General features: G+C 43.9%; 1 protein-coding gene across 4 annotated transcripts in view; it reads left to right on the top strand.

Annotated features, from left to right (window-relative positions):
* The first annotated feature begins 6,385 nt into the window (after positions 1-6,385).
* LOC139385892 (myeloid leukemia factor 1) overlaps positions 6,386-22,193 on the top strand; it is a 28,245-nt gene continuing 12,437 nt past the window's right edge. For 2 of the 4 annotated variants that reach the window (XM_071131182.1, XM_071131184.1), the window contains exons 1-2: positions 6,428-6,596; positions 13,244-13,406. In XM_071131182.1, the coding sequence (XP_070987283.1) occupies positions 6,550-6,596; positions 13,244-13,406 (210 nt within the window). In that variant the 5' untranslated portion in view covers positions 6,428-6,549. Of the gene's footprint in view, positions 6,597-13,243; positions 13,407-22,193 lie in introns of all 4 variants that reach the window. The other 2 variants (XM_071131181.1, XM_071131183.1) reach the window with 2 other exon arrangements.

Consider the following 22,193-nt stretch of genomic DNA (forward strand, 5'->3'; position numbering starts at 1 on the left):
CACATCTCAGAGAAGCTGAAATGGTCTAACCACACGGACACCGTGGTGAAGAAGGCACGACAGTGACTCTTCAACCTCAGGATGCTGAAGAAATTTAGCCTGTCCCCAAGGGCCCTCACAGTGTTCTACAGGAGCATCATCGAGAGTATACTGTCGGGCTGCATCACAGCCTGGTATGGCAACTCCACCGCCCCAGACAGCAAGGCGCTTCAGAAGGTGATTCACGCAGCATTTGGTGCACAATGCCGATCCTACAGGACACCTACAACACCAGGTGTCGCAGGAAGGCCAAGAAGATCATCACGGACCCCAGCATCCCAAGCCATGCCCTGTTCTCCCCGCTCAATCACTCAGATGCGGGCAGCACAAGAGCATCATGGCAAAAACTGGAAGACTGGCCAATATTTTCTACCCTCAGGTTGCTGAATAGCCACCACTCGTCAGCTACCTGCTTCCCCCTCCCCCCAGCTACTCCCCCTATGGACATTTCCCCTCTGCTACTCCCCTTACATGTTTATACATTATAGTTTTGTAATTGACTAAAACAAGCAGACAACAAGAAAATTGGGTTTAAAAAAAGGTGACGTTTTTGCTGTGACCTAAGTAACTTATGTAACGACAGCTTGTTTTCCCCACAGGCAGTCAGGGTTGCGACCAATGACCTATATAAACCCTGGATTGCTAATGCTGTGTATTGGGAGGCTTTGAAGCTACCGGTTTGCGATATTGGCACTCCCTAGGAAAAGTCCTCCACAGGAATTAATGGAATTCTACAGTATTTCAGAAAAAATATATACTGTATACTTTAAAATATACTATTTTTTACATGTTTTATTTGTATGTTTAGCTCGCATAATACAACACAAAAGTCTTCATTAAGGTGTCTGTTATAGAATAAATGTGTCAAAAAACAAATGTAGACATTAATAAATGCATTCCTATAGCTTCCCAAATCTTTTTTACAATTGAGGAGGAGTACCAAGATGGCTGCTCAATAAAGCGCCACTGTCAAATAAAAAAAAAAAGAATTGTCACATGCGCCGAATACAACAGGCGTAGGTAGACCTTACGATGAAATGATTACTTACAAGCCCTTAACCAACAATGCAGTTCCAGAAATAGAGTTATAAAATATTAAATAAACTAAAGTGAAAATTAAAATAAAATTACATAATAACAATGAGGCTATATACAGGGAGTATCGGTACCGAGTCAATGTGCGGGGGTACAGGTTAGTCGAGGTATTTTGTAAAGTGACTATGCATGGATAATAAACAGCGAGTAGCAGAAGTGTAAAAACAAATCGGGGGGTCAATGTAAATAGTCCGGATGAATTAATTGTTCAGCAGTCTTATGACTTGGGGGTAGAAGCTGTTAAGGAGCCTTTTGGTCCTAAACTTGGCTCTCCGGTACCGCTTTCCGTGCAGTAGCAGAGAGAACAGTCTATGACTTGGGTGACTGGAGTGTCTGGTCTTTGACAATTTTTGGGGCCTTCCTCTGACACTAGGTCCTGGATGTCAGGAAGCTTGGCCCCAGTGATGTACTGGGCCGTACGTACTACCCTCTGTAGCGCCTTACGGTCAGATGCTGAGCAGTTGCTATACCAGGCGGTGATGCAACAGGTCAGGATGCTCTCGATGGTGCAGCTATAGAACATTAGTGAGGATCTGGGGACCCTTGCCAAATCTTTTCAGTCTCCTGAGGAGGAAAATGTGTTGTTTTGGTGTGTTTGGACCATGATAATTTGTTGATACTGTGGACACCAAGGAACTTGAAACCCTCGACCCGCTCGACTTCAGCCCCATCGATATTAATGGGGGCCTGTTCAGCACTCCTTTTTGTAGTCCACGATCAGCACTTTTGTCTTTCTCACATTGAGGGAGAGGTTGTTGTCCAGGCACCACACGGCCAGGTCTCTGACCTCCTCCCTATAGGCTGTCTCATCGTTGTAGGTGATCAGGCCTACCAATGTTGTGTCATCAGCCATCTTAACGATGGTGTTGGAGTTGTGCTTGGCCACTCAGTCGTGGGTGAACAGGGAGTACAGGAAGGTACTAAGCATGCATCCCTGAGGGGCCCCAGTGTTGAGGATCAGCGTGGCAGATGTGTTGTTGCCTACACTTACCACCTGGGTGGCCCGTCAGGAAGTCCAGGATCCAGTTGTAGAGGAAGGTGTTTAGTCCCAGGATCATTAACATAGTGATGAGCTTTATGGGCACTATGGTGTTGAACGCTGAGCTGTAGTCAATGAACAGCATTCTCACATAGGTGTTCCTTTTGTCCAGGTGGGAAAGGACAGTGTGGAGTGAGATTGAGATTGCGTCATCTGTGAATCTGTTGGCGCGGTATGCGAATTGGAATGGGTCTAGGGTTTCCGGCATGATGGTGTTGATATAAGCCATGACCAGCCTTTCAAAGCACTTCATGGCTACAGACGTGAGTGCTACGAGGAGGTAATCATTTAGGCAGGTTACCTTCGCTTTCTTGGGCACAGGGACTATGGTGGTCTGTTTGAAACATGTAGGTATTACAGACTCGGTCAGGGAAAGTTTGAAAATGTCAGTGAAGACACTTGCAAGTTGGTCCGCACATGCTTTGAGTACACGTCCTGGTAATCGGTCTGGCCCAGCAGCTTTGTGAATGCTTACCTGTTTAAAGGTCTTGCTCACATCGGCTATGGAGAGCATGATCACACAGTCTTAGTCCTATATTGACGCTTTGCCTTTTGATGGTTCATCTAAGGGCATAGCAGGATTTCTTATAAGCATCCGGATTAGTGTCCCGCTCCTTGAAAGCGGCAGCTCTAGCCTTTAGCTCGGTGAGGATGTTGCTTCTGGTTGGGAAATGTACATACGTCACTGTGGGAACGACGTCGTCAATGCACTTGTTGATGAAGCCGGTGACTGAGGTGGTATACTCCTCAATGCCATTGGATGAATCCCAGAACATATTCCTGTCTGTGCTAGCAAAAGAGTCCTGTAGCGTAGCATCTGCATCATCTAACCACTTCCGTATTGAGCAAGTCACTGGTACTTCCTGCTTTTGTTTTTGTTGTAAGCAGGAATCAGGTAGAATTATGGTCATATTTGCCAAATGGAGGGCGAGGGAGAGCTTTGTATGTGTTTCTGTGTGTGGAGTAAAGCTGGTCTAGAGTTTTTTTTCCTCTGGTTGCACATGTGACATGCTGGTAGAAGTTAAATGGATATAAATTTGCCTGCAATAAAATCCCTGGCCACTAGGAGCGCCACTTCTGGATGAGCATTTTCTTGTTTGCTTATGGCCTTAAACAGCTCGTTGAGTGCAGTCTTAGTGCCAGCATCGGTTTGTGTTGGTAAATAGATGGATACGAATAATATAGATAACTCTCTTGGTAGATGACTGGGATTTAGATAACTCCCCTTTTCTGATGACAGGGATTTGGGCCTTGTCTTGACAAAGCAGTAAACCATGCAACCATGCAGGGTTTATACACATCATTGGTTACGACATTCTATTTAATACCGACTGGATCTATTGGAAACAATCTAACGTTGGGCATTCTGATGTAATACATTTCATTGTAAACATAAACATTGAGCGCGGGGAGAACAGAGGATTCACGTTTATTGCATTTTTACCACAAGCCAATGTGATCACATCACACCAGAGAAGCTCTCGCCATTCAAACTTCCACACAAGTCAATTATGAACACTGTAGCCTATTTTATATCCAGCAAGCAAGAGTAAGATAGGGCCTTCCCTATATATTGTAGTGGTTTCAGGGGTTATGTGGTGGATAGACGGTATGTGCCTGCGAGGTTTCTTTGTTTTCTGGCTGCCAGGACCACGGACAGCAATGAGAAGTATTCCCCAGAGGCAGGACCATGGACAGCTCAGGGGAAACCTGGACAGCTCAGGGGAAACCTAGACCGCAGCAGAACAGCCACACCTGTCTCCAGTTGTAATCAGAGCCAAACTGCAGACAGGTGAAACCAATCAGGGCCTCTACTTAACTGCGCCCTGGGTTTTATTTTTTGTATTTGCTTTGACCCCGGCAGGTGAAGGAATAGGAGGTATTTGGGGAGACCGAGTGTACGGTGGAGGATGTGGTTTACTAGAATAAAGGAACTGATGATTTCAACAAGGATTGAACCAAAGACCACGATTGGAGGACCTTCCACGGGTGATATAGTGTTTACTCTGTTTGTTTTGAGTTTTGTGAAACCTGATAATAAACTGGTTTAACCTTTCACTTGGACTGGTGGTGTGTTTTGTATGTGTAAATCCTACCTTACAAAGATGTTGGCTCTGAAACCGCTAGAGTAGGTATTTATTGACCCTCCGTTACATCTTGACGTGTCATGTCGTAACGTACAGCACGCATAAAGCAACTATTTCTGTCTTACAATCTCTCTCCACCCGGTGTAGCACTTCTCTCATTGTTTAAAAACAAGAAATGGACAGTGACGGAGGCAAGGGGGGATACCTAGTCATTTTTTTGTCATCATTGCATGCAATCATCATTCTCAAAGCCGCTGTTTACTTCTAAGATCACTTTAGCACCGCACTAAACTTGATTCAAATTCGACACAAACCTTCAAATAGGTATGTAATGACACATTATATAAACTCTTTATAGTGTTTTATTTACATTTTAGAGGCGTTAGGGTGATAAGTTGGACAGATCGAGTGAAAAAGCCATTTTCCCACACGACATCTGTCCTTCTCACTATCACGCATTAGTTTTGCTTCCTCACCCGCCATTTTTAAAAAGCCCCGACGGGGCTCATTGCCTGCTTGAATTATGCAGAAACGGGCAGTGTTTAGGTCATGTAATTGATTTTGTTGGAAAGGGGAGAAATTGTGATTTACAATGGTATTGACATTACAGTTGATCTGGAAGTATTACATTTTCAGGGTGCTAAAATAAGGGCAATTGTACGGACCAAGGCGATGTTTGAGTTTACGTTAGCAAGCTAGCCAACTTTAGCCAGTTAGCTTGGTTGCGTTGTGAGGTCAGAAAGCTTGGACCAACTCTACTCCTTTGTCAGAGTCCAGTGTGCACTCTGAATGCTAGAGTGAAATGATCTGTGGGCAATCTAACAACTCTCTGAATTTACAAATGCTCAGAGCCTTCTGGCACTCCAGGATGAATTTACGAACACACCTTTAATAAGAGAGATGGGGGCCTCCGGAGTGGCGCAGTGGTCTAAGGCACTGAGGTTCGATTCCATGTAGCAGCCGGCCGCGACCGGGAGACCAATGGGGCGGTGCACAATCCTCCGGGTAAGGGGAGGGATGTCCTTGTCTCATCACATACTCCTGTTTCGGTACGGGCTCAGTGCACGCTGACATGGTCGCCAGGTGTACGGAAAGGTGTCTCCTCCGAAACATTGCTGCAGCTGGCTTCCGGGTTAATTGGGCCTTGTGTCAAGAAGCTGGGTTGGGTTGTGTATTGGAGGAGGCACAGGAAACCTGGACACATCACACCAGAGAAGCTAGACGCTATCCCAATATTATAACTACCAATTGGGGAGAAAGAGGTAATAATTAAGATTAAAAAAAAAAAATGAAAGCAAGGCAATTACCGTGTCGTTACCGCATCAGGTCGTAACGGTATTGTTTGTTTCCACTTCACTATGGCACAGCTAAACAACGGAAGGTATGGATTCGAATTCCGCTTTACTTCCCTACTGCATGGCAAACTTGCCAGAGTAAATTATTTGAAAGAAACAAACGCCATAGAGTATACAAGTCAAGTGTAAGTGTATACGTGTATATGTATTTCATTCAAGTTCGCTAACGTTAGCTAGACTTACTAGTAGGTTAGTTCTGTTGCGATAATGTGTTGTGTCGGAGACATCCACCCAGCCGATTACTATAATGATAAACTATAGGCTACTTAACTATAACACGTTGGTAAGCATCCACACTAGAGGAAAGTTTATCGTTCTATAGTCCTGTCAATCAACAGATTACGCATCCTACTGCACGTTGCCTATTAATTAATAAGATGGTGGTAGCATAAGACCATGAGGTCGCTAACGCACAGATACTAGTTCAGACCATTCAGTGCTTTCAGGGTGTGTTCATTGTCATAGGGACAACTGCAAATAAAACTATGTACAGTACATGTAGGCCCAATGAAAAGTAATATAGTACATCGTATTTAAATGGATAAATTCAACAACAAACGCCATTTAGCCTACACATCTTTTACAGCATTGCCTCGTTGCTGAAGTGGCACACGCTTGTAAAATACGGCAAAACATCGAATATCTTTTTTCTCTGGAGCGAGCTGCGTTGTCATGACAGCTTCTGACAACATAACGTTCTTCTGATAGATCCTGCTCGAGCTGTGAATAGCCAGCCAACCAGATGGCTCTACGGAGGTCATGTGGTTCCTGGTTCATAAAGCCCAATGTTCTGAAGTGTAGCAAGGTTCCATAGTAACTTCATTGGCACCGTGCGCGCTTGTCTGTCGTACATTGGGTAGTAGAAGCCGCTTCATAGCGCTAAACAGAAAAGAGATATTTCATACTTCACTTTTCCTCTCCAACACCCGTGGAAATGTTTAACAGTCTTCTCAGGGAATTTGACGAGGACCCTTTCTTGTCGTAAGTAGTATCGATATTGTATTCTGCCACTCATTAATTCGACAGGATGAAGATTTTTCTCGAAAAATTGTGTTTCTTTTAAATACCAGTCAACACCACTTTGAACGACGCGTTGCTTCAGATAATGGACAATAACGACTGTATGCTACCCACCCCTTGTCTACAATGACAGTCTGTAGGCTATTGTCAATAATGTTATTTTAAGAGCCACATTCACAATTAATAGTTTGCAAATATTATTGTTGGGCAATAATGGTCATGCTTCTATCTCCAGGCCATCAGACTGTTGAACAGCCGTCACTTGCTGGCTACCTGCACGGTACTCTGCCCTGCACCTTGAGACTTATGCCCCATGTATATATATAGTCACCTCATTTTCTGTTAATATACTGTATTCTAGAAATAGCTCATCCTAATATACAATATACCTTCCAAATTATATACTGTCGGTGTCTATATTTATATTATGGCTACTACTGAACATACAATTTTCCTTCCAAATGATATACTGTCAGTGTCTATATTTATGTTCTGGATTTTGACGCTGCTCACTCCATGTCTACCCCTGGATTGTTAATTGGACTCGTTCTGTCATTTCTTGATTTGTTGTTTACATTTTTTTATATTTGTTTATTTGTGTTGAATTTGCTAGACATTCTACTGCACTGTTGGAGCTAGTAACATAAGCATTTTGCTGCACCTGTTTAAACACCTGCACAACTTTGATTTGAGATATTACTAAATTTAAATGACAACTAACGCACACTGAAATCCATGTATGATGTGTCTTAATAGCTACTGGTTGACATGTATGCTACAGTAATAGCATAGTACTTACTACTCAAGGAATAGAGTTACTGGTGTCAGCAAAATATTGGTTAATGTTTTTCATTAGTGAATATATGCTTTGAGTAAGTGTAGCCATTCCACAGGAAAACTTTGAGAATGTAATATCTATTAGTCACCTAGCTTAGACCCTTGTCATACACTATATGGCTAAAAGTATGTGGACACCTGCTCATCGAACATCTCATTCCAAAATCATGGTCATTAATATGGAGTTGGTCCCACCTTTGCTGCTATAACAGCCTCCACTCTTCTTGGAAGGCTTTCCACTAAATGTTGGACCATTGCTGCGGGGATTTGCTTCCATTCAGCCACAAGAGCATCAGTGAGGTCAATGTTGGGTGATTAGGCCTGGCTCGTAGTCTGCGTTCCAATTCCCGATCTCGACAAACCATTTCGGTATGGACCTCGCTTTGAGCATTGGGGCATTGTCATGCAGAAACAGACCTTCCCCAAACTTGCCACAAAGTTGGATGCACATAATTGTCTAGAATGTCATTGTATGCTGTAGCATTAAGATTTCCCTTCACTGGAACTAAGGGGCCTAGCTCGAACCATGAAAAACAGCCCTAAACCATTATTCCTATTCCACCAAATTTTACAGTTGGCATTACGTATTGGGGCAGGTAGCGTTTTCCTGGCATCCGCTAAATCCCGATTTGTTTGTGGTGACGAGTGATTCATCACTCCAGAGAACGCATTTCCACTGCTCCAGAGTCCAAAGGTGGCGTGCTTTCCACCACTCCAGCCGATGCTTGATATTGGGCATGGTGATCTTAGGCATATGTGCGGCTCCTTGGCTATGGAAACACATTTCCTGAAGCTCCCGACAAACAGTTATTGTGCCGACGTTGCTTCCAGAGGCAGTTTGGAACTCAGTCGTGAGTTAGCTTGTGTGACCTACCACTTTTTTTAAATATATTTTATTTAATCTTTATTTAACCAGGTAGGCCAGTTGAGAACAAGTTCTCATATACAACTGCGACCTGACCAAGATAAAGCAAAGCAGTGTGACAAAAACAACAACACAGAGTTACACATGGGATAAACAAACGTACAGTCAATAACACAATAGAAAAGGTCTATGTACAATGTGTGCAAATGTAGTAAGATTAGGGAGGTAAGGCAATAAATAGGCCATGGAGGTGAAATAATTACAATTTAGCATTAACACTGGAGTGATAGATGTGCAGATGATGATGTGCAAGTAGAGATACTGGGATGCAAAAGAGCAAAACAATAAATAACAATATGGGGATGAGGTAGTTGGGTGTGATATTTACAGATGGGCTGTGTACAGGTACAGTGATCGGTAAGCTGCTCTGACAGCTGATGCCTAAAGTTGGAGCGAGAGACATTAGTTTCCAGCTTCAGTGATTTTTGCAGTTTGTTCCAGTCATTGGCAGCAGAGAACTGAAAGGAAAAGAGGCCGAAGAAAGTGTTGGCTTTGGGGATGACCAGTGAAGTATACCTGCTGGAGCGTGTGCTACGGGTAGGTGTTGCTATGGTGACCAGTGAGCTGAGATAAGGCTGGGTTTTACCTAGCAAAGACTTGTAGATGACCTGGAGCCAGTGGGTTTGGCGACAAATATGAAGCGAGGGCCAGCCAACGAGAGCATACAGGTCACAGTGGTGAGTAGTATATGGGGCTTTGGTGACAAAACAGATGGGACTGTGATAGACTGCATCCAATTAGCTGAGTAGGCTATTTTGTCAATGACATTGCCGAAGTCAAGGATCGGTAGGATAGTCAGTTTTATGAGGGTATGTTTGGCAGCATGAGTGATGGATGCTTTGTTGCGAAATAGGAAGTCAATTCTAGATTTAATTTTGGATTGGAGATGCTTAACGTGAGTATCGAAGGAGAGTTTACAGTCTATCCAGACACCTAGGTATTTGTAGTTGTCCACATATTCTAAGTCAGAACCGTCCAGAGTAGTGATGCTAGTCGGGTGGGTGGGTGCGGGAAGCAATCGGTTGAAGAGCATGCATTTAGTTTTACTAGCATTTAAAAGCAGTTGGAGGCCACGGAAGAAGTGTTGTATGTCATTGAAGCTCATTTGAAGGTTTGTTAACACAGTGTCCAAAGAAGGGACAGATGTATACAGAAGGGTTTTGTCTGTGTAGAGGTGGTTTAGAGAATCACCAGCAGCAAGAGCGACATCATTGATCTATACAGAGAAAAGAGTCGGCCCGAGAATTTAACTCTGTGCCACCCCCATAGAGACTGCCAGAGGTCCGGACAACAGGCCCTCTGATTTGACACACTGAACTCTATCTGAGAAGTAGTTGGTGAACCAGGCGAGGCAGTCATTTGAGAAACCAAGGCTGTTGAGTCTGCCGATAAGAATGGGGTGATTGACAGAGTCGAAAGCCTTGGCCAGGTCGATGAAGACGGCTGTACAGTACTGTCTTTTATCGATGGCGGTTATGATATCGTTTAGGACCTTGAGCGTGACTGAGGTGCACCCATGACCAGCTTTGAAACCTCATTGCATTGTGGAGAAATTACGGTGGGATTCGAAATGGTTGGTGATCTGTTTGTTAACTTGACTTTCAAAGATTTTAGAAAGGCAGGGCGGGATGGATATAGGTCTATAATAGTTTGGGTATAGAGGGGATGACCACGGCAGGTTTCCAATCTTTGGGGATCTCAGACGATAAGAAAGAGGGGTTCAACAGGCTAGTAATAGGGGTTGCAACAATTTCGGCAGATAATTTTAGAAAGAGAGGGTCCAGATTGTCTAGCCCAGCTGATTTGTAGGTATCCAGATTTTGCAGCTCTTTCAGAACATCAGCTGTCTGGATTTGGGTGAAGGTGAAGTGTGGGGGGGGGGGGGGGTTGGGCTGCTGGGAGGAGGTGCTCTTATTCTCCATGGACTTTACAGTGTCCCAAAATGTTTTGGAATTAGTGCTACAGGATGCACATTTCTGTTTGAAAAAGCTAGCCTTAGCTTTTCTAACTGACTGTGTATCCTGACTTCCTGGAAAGTTGCATGTCGCGGGGGCTATTCGATGCTAATGCAGTACGCCACAGGATGTTTTTGTGCTGGTCAAGGGCAGTCAAGTCTGGAGTGAACCAAGGGGTATATCTGTTCTTCGTTCTACATTTTTTGAATGGGGCATGCTTATTTAGGATGGTGAGGAAAGAACTTTTAAAGAGCTACCACGCATCCTCTACTAACAGAATGAGGTCAATTTCCTTCCAGGATACCCGGGCCAGGTCGATTAGAAAGGCCTGCTTGCTGACGTGTTTAAGGGAGAGTTTGACAGTGATGAGGGGTGGTTGTTTGACAGTGGACCCATGACGGACGCAGGCAATGAGGCAGTGATCACTGAGATCCTGGTTGAAGATAGCAGAGGTGTATTTAGAGGGCAAGTTGGTCAGGATGATGTCTATGAGGGTGCCCCATGGTTACGGATTTAGGGTTGTACCTGGTAGGTTCCTTGATCATTTGTGTGAGATTGAGGGCATCTAGCTTAGATTGCAGGACGGCCAGGGTGTTAAACATATCCTAGTTTAGGTTACCTAACAGTACGAACTCTGAAGATAGATGGGGGGCAATCAATTCATATATGGTGTCCAGGGCACAGCTGGGGGCTGAGGGGGGTCTATATCAAGCGGCAATGGTGAGAGACTTATTTCTGTAAATGTGGATTTTTAAAAGTAGAAGCTCAAATTATTTGGGCAGAGACCTGGATAGTATGACAGAACTCTGTAGACTATATCTGCAGTAGACTGCATCTCCGCCCCCTTTGGCAGTTCTAACTTGTTGGAAAATGTTGTAGTTGGGGATGGAAAATTCAGAATTTTTGGTGGCCTTCCTAAACCAGGATTCAGACACGGCTAGGACATCAGGGTTAGCGGAGTGTGCTAAAGCAGTGAATAAAACAAACTTAGGGAGGAGTCTTCTGATGTTAACATGCATGAAACCAATGCTTTTACAGAAGTCAACAAATGAGAGCGCCTTGGGAATGGTTGTGGTGTTGGGGGCTACAGAGCCTGGGTTGACCTCTACACCACCAGAGGAACAGAGGAGGAGTAGAATAAGGGTACAGCTAAAGGCTATAAGAACTGGTTGTCTAGTGCGTTGGGGACAGAGAATAAAAGGAGCAGATTTCTTGGCGTGTTAGAATAGATTTAGGGCATAATGTACAGACAAGGGTATGGTAGGATGTGAGTACAGTGGAGGTAAACCTAGGCATTGAGTGACGATGAGAGCGGTTGTATCTCTGGAGGCACCAGTTAAGCCAGGTGAGGTCTCCGCATGTTTGGAGGGTGCGGCAAAAGAGCTATCTAAGGCGTTTTGGGCGGGGCTGGGGGCTCTACAGTGAAATAAAACAACAATAATTATCCTGTAGGCATATTGATATTAGGGAGAGGCATGTGTAGCGGAGTGATCATAGGGTCCAATGAGCAGCAATGGGTGAGTCAGGGAGCTGTTCGGTAGTTGCTACTACGCTCGGCGAGCTGGAGCTAGCGGGCCATGGCCAGCAGATGGGTATTCGGGCGACGTCGCAACGGAAAAGCCTGTTGAAACCAACTCGGACGATTACGTCGGCAGACCAGTCGTGATGGATTGGCGGAGCTCTGTGTCGGCAATAAAGGGTCCAGGCCAATTGGCAAAAGAGGTATTGCAGCCCAAGAATTAGCTGGTAGACCTCTTCGGCTAACCGGGAGATGGGTCTAGCTCAAGGCTAACTGGTGCTAGCTTCGGTACAGAGGCGCTAGCCAGGAGTAGCCACTCGGATAACAGCTAGCTAGCTACGATGATCTGGTGTAATGGTCCAGAGCTTGCGGTAGGAATCCGGAGATGTGGTAGAGAAAAAAATATGCTCTGGGTTGATCTCGAGCTGTGCAGACTGGCAGGTATTGACCGAGCTGAGGATGGCTGGTGTCCGAGTTAACGGTGAAGACCGCTAAGAGTGGCTAACTGACTACTAGCTAGTAGCTAGTTAGCTGGCTAGCTTCTGATGGGGGTTCCGGTTCTAAAGTATAAAAATAGCAAATCCGTACCACATTGGGTGAGGCGGGTTGCAGGAGAGTATATCCAGTCCGCGGCTAAGCCGTTGTTCCTCCTAGACAATAACAGCACTTACAGTTGACCGGGGCAGCTCTAGCAGAGCAGAAATGTGATGAACTGACTTGTTGGAAAGGTGGCATCCTATGATGGTGCCATGTTGAAAATCACTGAGCTCTTCAGTACGGGCATTCTACTGCTAATGTTTGTCTATGGAAATTGCATGGATGTGTGGTTGATTTTATACACCTGTCAGAAACGGGTGTGGCTGAATTAGCTGAATCCACTAGTATGAAGGGGTGTCCCCATACACACACAAGTATCTTAGGCCTAGTCTAAAATCAGATAAACGTTACCGTACGACCCCCCCCATCGCCTCATCTTCAGTCCGCAAACCAGCCCTTCCCTCGCAATGCCCGGTTGCGTGTTCTTGTTATGACTATTTCGGGAAAAAATCTATATATACAGTACTAGTCAAAAGTTTGGACACACCTACTCAAGGGTTTTTCTTTATTTCTACTATTTTCTACATTGTAGAATAAGAGTGAAGATATCAAAACTATGAAATAACACATGGAATCATGTCGTAACCAAAAAAGTGTTAAACAAATCAAAATATATTTTATATATATTTGAGATTCTTCAAAGTACAGCTCATCAAGGTATGACCATTTGTTTTTCACTCATCAGCACAGTCATCAATTCTGCAAAGAATTCAGAGTCTCTGGGAACATTGAGGCTGATTAAATCTCTTCTTCTTCTTCCTCCTCTTCTCCACAGGGATCCATTCCAGGCACACAACACACATGTACAACAGATGATGCGGAGTTTATCAGAGCCCTTCGGTCGGGACTTCATGCCCAGTCTGACAGGCGGATGTGACAGGGGCCGCGTAGCCGGGGGCCAACCCAACACTAACATGGCGCTACAGGAGGACCACAGGGTGAGGACCGATACTCTGACTGTGACTCACTGACTGGGGTAGGGTGACTAGGGCTAATATGTTGCTATGGTGACCCAGGTTTGGTCCCACACAATAATATTTCATTTGTAAAGCGCTCAATTAGCATGACTCGAGTAGCCTTGGAGTATTGATATCGGCTAAACACATACAGATCCTAACCAGGATATGTCAGGTCAGGAGAGGGTTGTTGGTTTGAATCTCAAACAGGTGATTACCTCAGTGCCTCTAGTTCATACCCTATCCTTAAGATGGTCTTCTCACTTGGAGAGCATTTCCCTTTGGATTTTTTCTCCTTCAACTGCTACCAGACATGTTTGTTCTATCATGTCAATCCAAACATTTGTCTGCACAAACAAATCTGGGACCAGGCTATGTTCTCTTGGCTTGAGAAACAGAAACTGGCAACCATACCTCCCAGTGCATTGTAGATTCTCCCAATTCACTCGTACTCTCTTGGTGAATGTAACAATGTACACTGAGAGTCGGGAAGCAAGTCCAGGGAGTGAATACATTTCATAAATAATCTAACATAAACAAGAAACACGAACAGTGCACGGACATGAAACAGAAACAATAACGCCTGGGGAAGAAACCAAAGGGAGTGACATGAATAAAAGCAGATAATCAAGGAGTTGATGGAGTCCAGGTGAGTGTCAATAAGCGCTGGTGCGCGTGACGATGGTGACAGGTGTGTGTAATAATCAGCAGTCTGGTGACCTAGAGGCCAGAGAGGGAGTATATGTGACGGTGAAGGTGTGGAATCATATTCCTGTCCCAGGGGTTGGTCAGTTCCTTGTACTGACATTCATACTGTCCTCTTCATCTGTGTCAGTGAGTGAAAGAACCTAAACACCTGCACCACAACTCACCCCCCCCTGTCATTTCAGCGGTCAGCATTCAAACAAACATGAACGCTGGCCAGCCGAAAGAGATAAAAAAGGAAAGGGCTTAGGTTTACTGGGGTCGTGATGGAAAATGGCCATGGACGTGTAACCGGATACCCCCTGCTGCCGGGTCAGGCCAGCGATGCTGTACTGCTTATTGAACCTCTGATGCTGCTCTGCTGGGGCACTGGTGGGTTGTAGAAGAACAACCCCCTCACCTTTCTGGACAGCTATCTTTGGCCTGAGGAGGATATATTCAGAGCATTGTTCCACTGACACACTGCTTTCTCACTCAGACACACCAATGCCCCGAGCTGTTAAAAAGACAAAACAGACATGTTTGGTTTCATAGCTGTTTGGCCCGTGGTCAAATGTAGCAAATCTGAAAGAAAAAAACGTTTCACGTTTCTCATGACATTGGTTATGAGTTTATCACAATATAGTTATGTTTTCAGGTAGGCTTGAATCCTGACTTGATATCCTCGTACATAATGTTTTTGTGCAATTCATCCATTGACATTAATGCATGATTGACAAGTTAAGTGTGCCCAAATTTAGGATTCAGTGTCTTGTATGTAGTTCATTTTCTCTGTAATTAAGAACAGTCCTGTTCCACACCTGAATGACAGTTTCATGACAGTTAAACACAAGTCTATTTGCTCAGCTTTGCAATGCAGTTAGATCAATTTTCTATCAGAAGGCAAATATACAATGTAGGCTAATGGGAAGGCCCCCCCCAAAAAATGTTTTATAACCCTACCCTAGGTAGAAGAAAACACAACCATGTTTTTAAAAATCCCTAATGTCTCCCATTAATGAAATGGATGGTTGTGTAAAAATATTTTTCTGCAAAAGTGGTTAGAAATGTTGATACACCCCCTAAACTCAAAAAGCACAGAATAATGCCTGATGGAGGGGGGTGGGCCACAGGCTCATGTAACCCAATATTGCAAGCTCTGACATTGCAAAAATGTGGAATACAAGTAGTCAGTTGTCTGCCCTACGTACACAAACAAACAGCATTAGGATATCATAATGCATCCTGGAAATATAGACCTGTAAACAGTGACACAATAGGCAGAAATGTAAACTATAAATATTTATGATGAATGTAAGCTTTACTTTTTGCTAGCTGATTCAATTATAATGTTCCATGTCAAATGTACTCTCATTCAGTTCTGTATCATCCTGCCGGACACAAATACATACAGTTACACATGTTTTTTGATGTTATGGCTAGTGTAATCTGCTCTAAGGAAAGCAAGTGGGCTCCGATATCGGAATTAGATTAGATGTTTTCATAATTGTGTACAACCCTCATGCACTATGCATTGGGGAAGGTAGTGTTCTCCTGGCATCTGCCAAACACAGATTCGTCCGTTGGGCTGACAGATGGTCGAGTGATTCTACACACCAGAAAATGTTTCCAGAGTCCAATGGCGGTGAGCTTTACATCATTCTAGCCCAAGCTTGGCATTGCACATGGTGATCTTAGGCTTGTTTGTGGCTGCTCGGCCATGGAAACCTATTTCATGAAGCTACCGACGAACAGGAGAACGCTACCTGCCCCAATGGATAGTGCCAACTGTAAAGTTTGGTGGATGAGATATATTGGTCTGGGGCTGTTTTCATGGTTTGGGCTTGACCCCTTAGGTCCAATGAATGGACACCTTAATGCAACAGTTTGGGGCCCTTTCCTGTTTCAGCATGACAATGCCCCTATGCACAAAGCCAGGTCCATACAGAAATGGTTTGAGGAGATTGGTGTGGAAGAACTTCACTGGCCTGCACAAAGCCCTGACCACAACCCCATCGAACACCTTTGGGATGAATTGGAACGCCGACTACGAGCCAGGCCTAATTGCCCAACCTCACTAATGCTGTTGTGGCTGAATGGAAGCAAGTCCCCGCAGCAATGTTCCAACATCTAGTGGAAAGCTTGTCCAGAAAAGTGGCTGTTATAGCAGCAAAGGTGGGACCAACTCCATATTAATGCCCATGATTTTGGAATGAGATGTTCGCCGAGCAGGTGTCCACATACTTTTGGTCATGTAGTGTATTGATGGCATTGCACACCAGCTCTTTTCAGTTGGCATTTTGGCTGTTGAATGGCCTACTGACATGTGGCAGTACAATTCCATGGTGTCTCTGTCTGTAGTAACTGCCAGAGGTGGGAGTGATGGTGGAGTGAGCTATCGTGAACAGTTCTGGGAGATTCAGGATGGCATTGACATTGAAGAGGTGCAAATCCTACCATATGTGTCAGTGAGTGTCAGGTTGTGTTGGTTCAATGTGGTGAACACCTGCCTTATGAGCTTGTCATCATATGTGGTTACATCCTCCCCATACCCGATAATGTCACCATGTCAACATGTATGGAAACTCCATGGCAGACTGGGCATTTCAGGATGGCATTGACATTGGTGAGCTGCAATTCCTATGAAATGCAAAGGCCCACTGTTGATGACATTTCTTGTCAATGAGTGTCAGGTTGTTGGAGCTAACGTAATTGCCAAGCCCCCTACCCCATATTACAACCTATGTGTTCTGATAATTGCATTGTTTGCACAAAATCGGATAGCAGTGAAGTCCACAAAGCATATTGCATGTACATTAACAGACACTTATATGACCTATATCATGGTCAAGCAAGTTGATGCCCCCCCCCCCCCCCCTAAAGGAACCATAGTACAACCTATGTGTTGTGATAATTGTGTTGTTTGCTCTATAACCTTTTAATTCATATGGCTTGCGACTGTAATATATAGGCCTAAAGGCCGAGACAATAAGAAGAGACAGTGGCAGGATAAATTCAACCATACCTTTGATTTATAACAAAACCGGATAGCAACCTCTGTCCAGTGAAGTTCACAAAGCATATTGCATGTACAGTAACAGACAGTTAGTTACATGATCTACAGCATGGTCAAGCAAGTTAATGTTTCCGACGACTAAATAACTATTGATTTGGATCCACAAAGTTAACACAAGTCGCAAAGAATACAGGAGCTGCCTCCACTATTCCAGCCCCATTTCAACTTAAACATTATCAAATCACCTCTGCTTAGTCTAATACAGTGACAACTAAAAGATAGCAAAAACAATTTAGTCCAACTTAAGCTAATTATGATGTGGTTGCGTGTGTGAGCATGTGTGTGCGCGCATTCGTGCAAGTAGATAAACATGTTGACTCATCCTGCTTGTAGAGAAAGGCCAATGCCATTCTCCTCTCTTTCATGTTGACGAAATGGCCTATCACTCAGTACACTTTTATTTTCTGTTGTCCTAGGCTCCCTGGCTAAAATGCTTGCTCGCTAGCCTAACTTCCATTCATGGTTAGCTAGTTAAAATTAGCCTTCTACATCTAGCTACATATTGAACTTCCATCCTCTCAGGCCAGGGGCACAACAATGAATTAATTAATGGGTGGATCAGAATCGCCGTTATAATCATTGGCCAGTACAGAGAATTAAGTAAAACCACAAGTCCAAATCCCAATCTCCATCCATGGCTAATTTAGGAAAGGGACCATTTTAGCTAGCTAGCTAGCCTCCGGAGGACAACACAACGAGATGCAACAATTCAACTTTTTCTGTTAATGATGTATGCTCTCAATGGGATTTGATAGTCGTGACGTCGAATCCAAGCTGGCTTCCCTTGACTCTTTTTTTTCTTGGTGCACCAGGACCATTCACAGTTGAGCTCGCTCAGTTTAGCGCACCGCTGATTGGCACATTTTTTATACTTTTTTTTCATCAAGGGAGGCCAAATGCTCTCTGACTTCCTTTGCCTTCAATACTACGGGCAGCAAACAATGTCATACTCGTTTGGACAAGATGGCATCAGATAGATGGCCTACACGTGTTTTGGTCGCTCTGATGCTTTCACTTGTGAGATACATTCAGCATCTTGCGAATTGAAGGAAAATTATGAAACACAGAGAGACGAAAGATAGATTATTTTAAATTTTTTAAATATTTTCTTTGGCAATTTTTTGGAGAAGCCTGGCTTCCCTTGGTATCCATGAATACACGCCACTGCTGGAATGTACAATATTTCACCATTATTATGTTCATAATTCTTCAAGCTCTGTTAAATTGGTTGTTGATCATTGGTAGATTACCATTTTCAAGTCATGCCATAGATTTTCAAGCAGATTTAAGTCAAAACTGTAACTCGGCCTCTCAGGAACATTCACTGTCTTCTTGGTAAGCAACTCCAGTGTAGATTTGGCCTTGTGTTTTAGGTTATTGTCCTGCTGAAAGGTGATTTCATCTCCCAGTGTCTGGTGGAAAGCAGACTGAACCAGGTTTTCCTCTAGGATTTTCCCTGTGCTTAGCTACATTCCGTTAATTTTTTATCCTGAAAAACTCCCCAGATCCTTAACGATTACAAGCATACCCATAACATGATGCAGCCACTACCATGCTTGAAAAAATGGAAAGTGGTACTCAGTAATGAGTTGTATTGGATTTGCCCCAAACTTAACACTTTGTTTTCAGGACAAAAAGTGAATTGTTTTGCCATATTTTTTTGCAGTATTACTTTAGTGCCTTGTTGCAAACAGAATGCATGTTTTGGAAAAACAGTTTTCTCCTATCACAGCCATTCAACCATGTAACTGTTTTAAAGTCGTTGGCGTAATGGTAAAATCTCTGAGCGTTTTCCTTCCTCTCTGGCAACTGAGTTAGAACGAATGTGTCTTTGTCGTGACTGGGTGTCTTGAAATCAAATCAAATTTATTTATATAGCCCTTCGTACATCAGCTGATATCTCAAAGTGCTGTACAGAAACCCAGCCTAAAACCCCAAACAGCAAGCAATGCAGGTGTAGAAACACGGTGGCTAGGAAAAACTCCCTAGAAAAGCCAAAACCTAGGAAGAAACCAGGCTATGTGTGGTGGCCAGTCCTCTTCTGGCTGTGCCAGGTGGAGATTATGACAGAACATGGCCAAGATGTTCAAATGTTCATAAATGACCAGCATGGTCAAATAATAATAATCACAGGCAGAAAAGTTGAAACTAGAGCAGCAGCACGGCCAGGTGGACTGGGGACAGCAAGGAGTCATCATGTCAGGTAGTCCTGAGGCATGGTCCTAGGGCTCAGGTCCTCCGAGAGAAAGAAAGAGAATTAGAGAGAGCATACATAAATTCACACAGGACACCGGATAGAACAGGAGAAGTACTCCAGATATAACAAACTGACCCTAGCCCCCCGACACATAAACTACTGCAGCATAAATACTGGAGGCTGAGACAGGAGGGGTCAGGAGACACTGTGGCCCCATCCGATGATACCCCCGGACAGGGCCAAACAGGAATGATGTAACCCCGCCCACTTTGCCAAAGCACAGCCCCCACACCGCTAGAGGGATATCTTCAACCACCAACTTACCATCCTGAGACAAAGCCGAGTATAGCCCACAAAGATCTCCGCCACGGCACAACCCAAGGGGGGGCGCAAACCCAGACAGGAAGATCACATCAGTGACTCAACCCACTCAAGTGATGCACCCCTCCTAGGGACGGTATGAAAGAGCCCTAGTAAGCCAGTGACTCAGCCCCTGTAATAGGGTTAGAGGCAGAGAATCCCAGTGGAAAGAGGGGAACCGGCCAGGCAGAGACAGCAAGGGCGGTTCGTTGGTCCAGAGCCTTTCCGTTCACCTTCCCACTCCTGGGCCAGACTACACTCAATCATATGACCCACTGAAGAAATTAGTCTTCAGTAAAGACTTAAAGGTTGAGACCGAGTTTGCATCTCTCACATGGGTAGGCAGACCATTCCATAAAAATGGAGCTCTATAGGAGAAAGGCCTGCCTCCAGCTGTTTGCTTAGAAATTCTAGGGACAATTAGGAGGCCTGCGTCTTGTGACCGTAGCGTACGTGTAGATATGTACGGCAGGACCAAATCAGAGAGATGGGTAGGAGCAAGCCCATGTAATGCTTTGTAGGTTAGCAGCAAAACCTTGAAATCAGCCCTTGCCTTGACAGGAAGCCAGTGTAGGGAGGCTAGCACTGGAGTAATATGATCACATTTTTTGGTTCTAGTCAGGATTCTAGCAGCCGTATTTAGCACTAACTGAAGTTTATTTAGTGCTTTATCTGGGTAGCCAGAAAGTAAAGCATTGGTAGTCTAACCTAGAAGTGACAAAAGCATGGATTAATTTTTCTGCATTGATACACCATCCAAAGTGTAATTAATAACTTCGCCATGCTCAAAGGGATATTTTAATGTCGGCTTTTTACATTTTTACCCATCTACCAATAGGTGCACTTCTTTGCGAGGCATTGGAAAACCTTCCTGGTCTTTGAGGTAGTCATTGAAAAATCATGTTAAACCCTATTATTGAACACAGGGTCCATGCAACTTTATTATGTGACTTGTTAAGAAAATGTTTACACCTAAACTTATTTTGAAAAACATTATTCCACTTTCACATTATGGGTTATTGTGTGTAGGCCAGTGACAAATCTCTATTTAATCCACAGCTATTTTCTGTCCTCCTCTGGGTTCATTGACTTCAATACAAAACCTAGGAGGCTCATGGTTCTCACCCCCTTCCATAGACTTAGTAATTATGATGACTTTCGGAGGTTGTTCTCCAACCTATCAGAGCTCTTGTAGTATGAACTGACATGTTGTCCATCCAATCAAAGAATCAGAGAACGAATCTAGTCATGAAAGCATAAGCTACAGCTAGCTAGCACTGCAGTGCATAAAGTGTGGTGAGCAGTTGACTCAAAGAGTGAGAAAGACAATAGTTTAACAGTTTTGTACAAATTAACTTCTTAAAAAATGAAGAGAAGCAGCAGAGAGAGAGTGCTAGCTATATTTCATTGTACTTTTTTCTTCTTAGTTTACCTTTCACTTACTTAGCCTACTCAACAGCCTAACTCAAACAAAAACAGAGAGGAATCCAATTTATGTTACCTAGCTGGCTAAGGCTATTCAACACTGCAACTCTTCCAAGTCAAGGTAAGCGTTCGGTTTTATTGATGTATTGCCAGCGGGGCCCGCCATTGTAACTGCTAAATTGTAACTTGCTGTAACTTGCTGTACTGCCTGATTGTACATATTTATTGGATTTGGGGTTTACTAATGTGTTAGTTCTAGTTTGTTGACCATAACATTAATATGGTGACAACGAAGTAGGCTTTGTGGTGTTTAGCAGTTATAGTATGATGGTTTGGCTTGGAGAGGTTTTTGCGCCTTGTCACAGACAGCTGTTGTGTTGCGCACTGGAGTCCACAAGTGAAGGGAAAAGGTGAGAGGAGGAGAGCGTGTAGATGCAAGAAAACATTATAGAACTAGCAAAGTGATGATGTATTCATTTGGCCGATTCTGTTGCAAAATGTTTCTCAAGCGGAAAGAAACAGGGAGGGAACTACCTAAATTTGTCTAATAGAAACTCCTGTTTTAGTTGCGTAACGGTTCAATCAATCAATTGTATTTATAAAGCCCTTTTTACATCAGCAGTTGTCACAAAGTGCTTCTACAGAAACCGAGCCTAAACCCCCAGAGAGCAAGCAATGCAGATGTAGCTACATGGTGGCTAGGAAAAACTCCCTAGAAAGGCTGGAATCTAGGAAGAAACCTAGAGAGGAACCAGGCTCTGAGGGGTGGCCAGTCCTATTCTAGCTGTGCCGGGTGAAGATTATAAGAGTACATGGTCATTAAGGCCAGATCGTTCTTCAAGATGTTCAGACATTCATAGATGACCAGCCGGGTCAAATAATAATCACAGTGGTTATAGAGAGTGCAACTGTTTGGACTAATGATTACACACCCCCAAATCAGCTAGATTCTCTCTTTTTATTTGAAAATCATCTTATTTAATTATTTTCTATATTTTACATGTGATAAGACCAGAGAGAGGGCCAG

Source organism: Oncorhynchus clarkii, chromosome 27, assembly GCF_045791955.1.
Source record: "Oncorhynchus clarkii lewisi isolate Uvic-CL-2024 chromosome 27, UVic_Ocla_1.0, whole genome shotgun sequence".
Taxonomy (NCBI): domain Eukaryota; kingdom Metazoa; phylum Chordata; class Actinopteri; order Salmoniformes; family Salmonidae; genus Oncorhynchus; species Oncorhynchus clarkii.